At 44.8% G+C, this 5232-nt stretch overlaps 1 protein-coding gene across 1 annotated transcript; it reads left to right on the top strand.

Moving 5' to 3' along the window:
* The first annotated feature begins 1353 nt into the window (after nt 1-1353).
* On the top strand, nt 1354-4131 carry LOC147449259 (uncharacterized). Its single transcript, XM_086522584.1, has one exon. The coding sequence runs from the start codon at nt 2678-2680 to the stop codon at nt 4073-4075; it is 1398 nt and encodes a 465-aa protein (XP_086378710.1). The 5' UTR covers nt 1354-2677; the 3' UTR covers nt 4076-4131.
* The last annotated feature ends 1101 nt before the right edge of the window (nt 4132-5232 follow it).

The following is a 5232-nucleotide window of genomic DNA, read 5'->3' as shown; positions in this document are numbered from 1 at the left end:
CAAAGTGGAAAACTGATCTTGAATGTGATGATGATGATTCAGAGGGAGTGCAAACTCCTTCTTTGACAAGTTTCTATGACGTAGAGCTATCGATGTGGCAAACAGACCTTGAATTTGCTGATGATTTAGAGGGGGAGAAAACTTCTTCCTTATCAAGATTTTGTGAGATGGAGTTCACAATATGGCAGAATGATCATGAACTTGATGATGCTGATTTAGAGGGAGTGCATAGTGAAGTGCAATCTCTTGGTGTTGAATATGATGATACAGACACGACAGTAGATGGAATTTTCTATGTGAATGTTGAACTTTGTGCTACAGAAGTGCAAAGATATTTGGATGAGGGTGAAATACTTGAATAGGAGTTTAGAGCAAACGTATTTAGTATGCATTTCCTTGCTCGTATGAAGGATATCAATGAGTAACCCAATTTTTACGGGTTAGGTCATTTTTGATAGGTCCCTTGTGCAAAATATTCTGTATTCTTTGTCAGATTCTTACCATACTTTTGCTAGTACTTGGAGGCTTATGACCCAAAGAAATCTTGAAGCTATCAAGTTTGATGCATTATGCACATTGTTGTTGCAAAAGTCACTTTCTAGAAAAAATAGGGGTAAGCAGTGCAATTGAGTAGGCCTCTATAGTTGGGGTAAAGGCGTTGCACGTTTGCCCGGGGCCAGACGTCCAATGTCCGATTGTCTGTCCACATTGGTACAGCCAAACTGTGTCGATCTATGGAAGTGCAGGAAGTCGAGGCATAGCAATTTGCAAGCAGATGGCAAAGTGTTGCAGTGGCAATTTGATGCAAGATATGGCCGGCACTATCGTGATGTGTATGTCAAATGTGGATTTTAGCAGACCAACGGGGGTTTTCAAGCTCAGCTGCTCGGGTCTCTTAAAGGCTCTTGCACGGGCTAGTACCATGATTTGTGATATGTTGAATGCTTGGACAAGGTCCGAGTTTTGGTGATGCTTGAAGATGAATGGGTAACAGCTTATGATCATGAAGCCGGTGGCATGAAAAGTGATCCTCGGGCTTGCTTCTGGTCATTGGCAACGGGACGTGAAGCTAGTCGCATTTTTTATGAGGGGTGGAGTTCAAGCTTCGAAGGGTGTGCAGGCGGAAAGGTTGAAGGAGGTATTCGAAGGTCGGCTATGTATGGCGTGTGCAAGGGGGTCAAGCCCAAAATCTTTTTAAAAAATCTCTCTCTCTCTCTCTCTCTCTCTCTCTCTCTCTCTCTATATATATATATATATATATATATATATATATATATATATATATATATATATATATATAAGGTATTGCAGTTGTCCGCAATCAGCGAGCAAGGCGAGGGACGGAGGCGCCATCTGTGGCCATGCATGGAGAGATAGCCGCCACTTCGAGTCTGCATGCGGGGAGGGCGCAGCAGTTGTATAAGAGGAGAAGTCGGCCAGTTTGCAAAGAAGGTGAGTTTACAGAGAGAGCGACCAATAGCGAGGTCGCTATTGGCCGGCTACAGAGGTCGCTATTGGCCGACTGCAGAGGTGGAGGTTGGAAGCCACGAGGTGGCGCCACAGGGTAAGCAAGAGAAGGCGGAAGGCCGAGGTTGCGGCAGCCAGGGGTGGCGAAGTTTCGACAAGGAATGGCTGCAGGTGATGCAGGGGAAGGTTGCCATTAGGTGGTGATTGAGGGAAGCCGAGGTGGTGGGCCCGGGTCAGCTGCAATGCAGCGCTACAGAGGAGCCATGAGATGGCGCATGTGGAAGAGGGAGAAGGAGGGCCGCCAAGGACCGTGAGGAAGGAGAGGAGTCAATTGCAAGGCACTGCAGGGTTGAGTTTTCTGGAGTTGGGTCCCACCAAGGGGAAGGGCCGTCAGGGGCTACAAACGCACGGGGTGGTGTATTGGAGGAGACAAAAGGACGGAAAAGAAGAGGAAAAGAGAGGTCTGCCATTGACAAGGAAGAACCGAGGGGCTAGTTATGCAAGGCTGCACATTGAAACCAAGTCCGACTTGAGGATTACATGTGAAGGGACTCATCGGATGCTGCATCATGGCGGGATTTGTACCTTTTTTGCTAATTGAATCAACTTGACACGCCCTCATGCTCTTTGCTTGTGAGGAGAGATCTTTCCGGGTCATATTGTTTTGTCTTTTGCTCTCTTACCTAATGATATCGTGTCAATGTATGCTTAGGAAGGGTGATGGTTGTATATGTGCTTTCTATACGGATGTCGATGTATACAATACAAGTCTGCAAGCTTGAAGATAAACGGGTATATGTCAAGGATTGGGTAGGAATTTGAGTGTCGATTGTTATTGGACTGCCTATATGTCACATGGTGCTCTACAGTGTTATAGATGGAGGCTATCTGCACCTACTTTGCAATCGGATTTTTCTAGTCAGAGTTGGTCGGGATCGGGCTTGGATAGTAATTGTTTGCAGATTGTGTATCATGGTGTGTGTTTGCTAGGGGATAGGGGTGTTGTGAGATCATTGAGCTATATAGAGGCATCGAGTTTATGTGCTGGTGGTTTTTCCACTTCCCCCTTTCCATCTTGTGGTGCCCCCAATGAGGACCCACTCATTGCTTCCTAATAAGGTGCTCGTGAGTTAAAATGAAGCAGGAATTTGGACCGGTGTTCAAAGGAGATGAAGATGCAGATGATTGGCTTGCCGATTTTTAGCTGTTCATGCTAACAGTACTACGGATGCCAGGTGACGAAGCAAAGCTCCAAACTCTGCCTTTGGTGCTGCGAGGTAAAGCAAAAGTTTGGTTCGATGGCTTAGAAGAGGTGCACAAGCAGAACTGGCTCGGATTTTGCGAACAGTTCTTACAAAGGTATCGAAAGGTGATGTCGGCTTTGGAAGCAGATGCAAAGATCAAAGGTTTGCAACAGGATGTAAGTGTCAATTTTGATGCTTTTGTTGATAAATTTGAAGCTTATTGGGGGGATTTGACGGCTGCTACCCAAGCAACCAATGCGGGATATTTGAAGCTCGAAAGGTTTCTATCATGCTTGCATCCCTATGTTCGTGAGAGAGTCGATTATGAAGATCCAAGCACTTATGATGAAGCTGTTAGAGTTGCCAGAGCAAAGAGTCGAAAGATGAAGAAGAAGATGGAGGCAGGATTGCTACAGGCGGCAATCACAGTAGTCGGTGGACCCAGGCCCAAGCAGATTGATGAGCATCAAGAGGTAAAAGCTCCTTTTTTTGTTGATATGAATGTGATCAGAGCACGTGATGTTGATGCCACGCTAGAAGAGGTAGAAGAAGTTCCAACCACGGCTCAACAGGTGGAGCGAGGCATATTCAGAGTGCCACCCAGTTTGCTTCCTCAAGAGAGCGAGGTTCTAAAAGTTTTTGAAGAAGAGGTGTCACTTCCAGAGCCAACAACGAGGAAGGAAGCAGTGGTCCAAGAATTGGCAAGTTCAAAAGAGGAGTCCGGCAGCTCTCAAAGCTCTAGCAGTGTTTTGGACATAGATAGCATGTGGGAGACAGAATCCCGGTCTTCCAGGTATGAAACTTATGATGTTTTTCATGTAGATGAAGTGGAGAACAGTGTATGCGAGTTGCCTGCCAACCATTTGAAGGTCGAAGAAAAGTATAGTGTTGCACCTTGTGGGAATCTGCCCGTCGAGCAGCCATCTCTTATGTCTTGTGATGGTGAGTCCCTATTGGAGGAAGAGGTATGCTTTGATTGTGCATCCAATTTAATTGAAGAGCAGGTGTTTGAGGACGACTTGCAAAAGCTAGAAGTAGAAGCAGAGGTGTGTTCAGTTGATTTGTCTATGCAGGGGGTAGGGCAACCTTGCCTTGGTGAGCATGTAGAGGTGTACTTGGAACTTCCAGATTTTGTGGGTAGCCGTGGAGAGTTAGCTCCGGTAGATGACTCTATGGAAGCTGATGCAGGTGCAGCCTATGAGCATTTAGCTCCATGCAGAGAGGAAGGTGACACCAGCCTTGCAGATGATGAGGTGTTTGTAGAACAGGTTTTCGTTCTAGCAGGTCATGTTCTTGAGTGTGAAAAGTTGGCCTTGCAGCCATTTGACTGCCTATATGTCACATGGTGCTCTACAATGTTATAGATGGAGGCTATCTGAACCTACTTTGCAATCGGATTTGTCTAGTCAGGGTTGGTCGGGATCGGGCTTGGATAGTAATTGTTTGCAGATTGTGTATCATGGTGTGTGTTTGCTAGGGGATAGGGGTGCTGTGAGATTACTGAGCTATATAGAGGCATTGAGTTTATGTGTTGGTGGTTTTTCCACTTCCCCCTTTCCAACGTGTGTACATACCCTTATTTGTTCTATATGAACAATAAGGATATCCTCACTCTTAGCTCCTAAGCTTACTCCAACCACACCGTCTTGTGCTCCTCCCCTTCCCCGCACGCCTCGCACCGCACCACGCAAATAAAATTAGGTATATGCACATTCAATTAGAGTCCTCACACCCTTGATTTGATGCACACAATTGCAATTTAGCATCCAAACATGCAATTAGGAAAATTCACGATGCTAATTTTCACATTCTATTATGGGCATTATGACGACATGCAAACATGCCAATCAAAAGTTCCAAATCACAAATTGATAATGGCTAAGCATATCGCACAACATTTGAGTCTAATGGCACCCTCCAATCACCGATAACACAATGTGTAGCCCGATTTTGTTGATGCTCCAAAGCCTAATCTTGCATTTCAAAATCAACAAATTGTTGAGCGCTTAGCACAAATCACCATTGTTCACATGCAATCCAAGCCTCTAATTAGGCAAACATCAAAGCATAAGCACAAAATGTTAGTGCAATTAGTAGAAAACTAGTGTGTATAGTAAAATTACCAAGGGGTTAGTGTGAACTTAGAATGTGTAGGTACACAATTAGCAAGATTTGGTATCAAATTACGCAAAATTGAACACATTGCTACATTTGGAGCCAAGGTGTCCTTGCAAAATACCAAAATAACATGCTACAAACCATCAAACTAACCAATCTGCATACGTGGTATAACCCATATCACATAATCAAGATTGCACGCGATCAGAGAGAGATAGAGGGCGGAAGAAAGTGAGGGAACGCATGCGGATATCCTAAAGCAAAGTGCTACATCGGCATGGTGAGGAATAAGAGAAGAGAGAAGATAAGAAACACACAGGGATTGGGTACAATCTCCCCACATGCAAGAGTGAGAATTTCCCTCTTGATTGTATTTATTTATAGATTCACGATGCTAAAAAAT

The sequence above is a fragment of the Adiantum capillus-veneris genome, chromosome 10 (assembly GCF_014529385.1).
Source record: "Adiantum capillus-veneris isolate H3 chromosome 10, ASM1452938v2, whole genome shotgun sequence".
NCBI lineage: Eukaryota > Viridiplantae > Streptophyta > Polypodiopsida > Polypodiales > Pteridaceae > Adiantum > Adiantum capillus-veneris.
The sequence above is the reverse complement of the archived record's forward strand: the minus strand, read 5'-3'. Positions and strand labels throughout refer to the sequence as shown.

Excerpts from the sequence above, each read along its gene's own strand:
- LOC147449259 (XM_086522584.1), top strand. The coding sequence starts at position 2,678 with ATGCTAACAGTACTACGGATGCCAGGTGACGAAGCAAAGCTCCAAACT.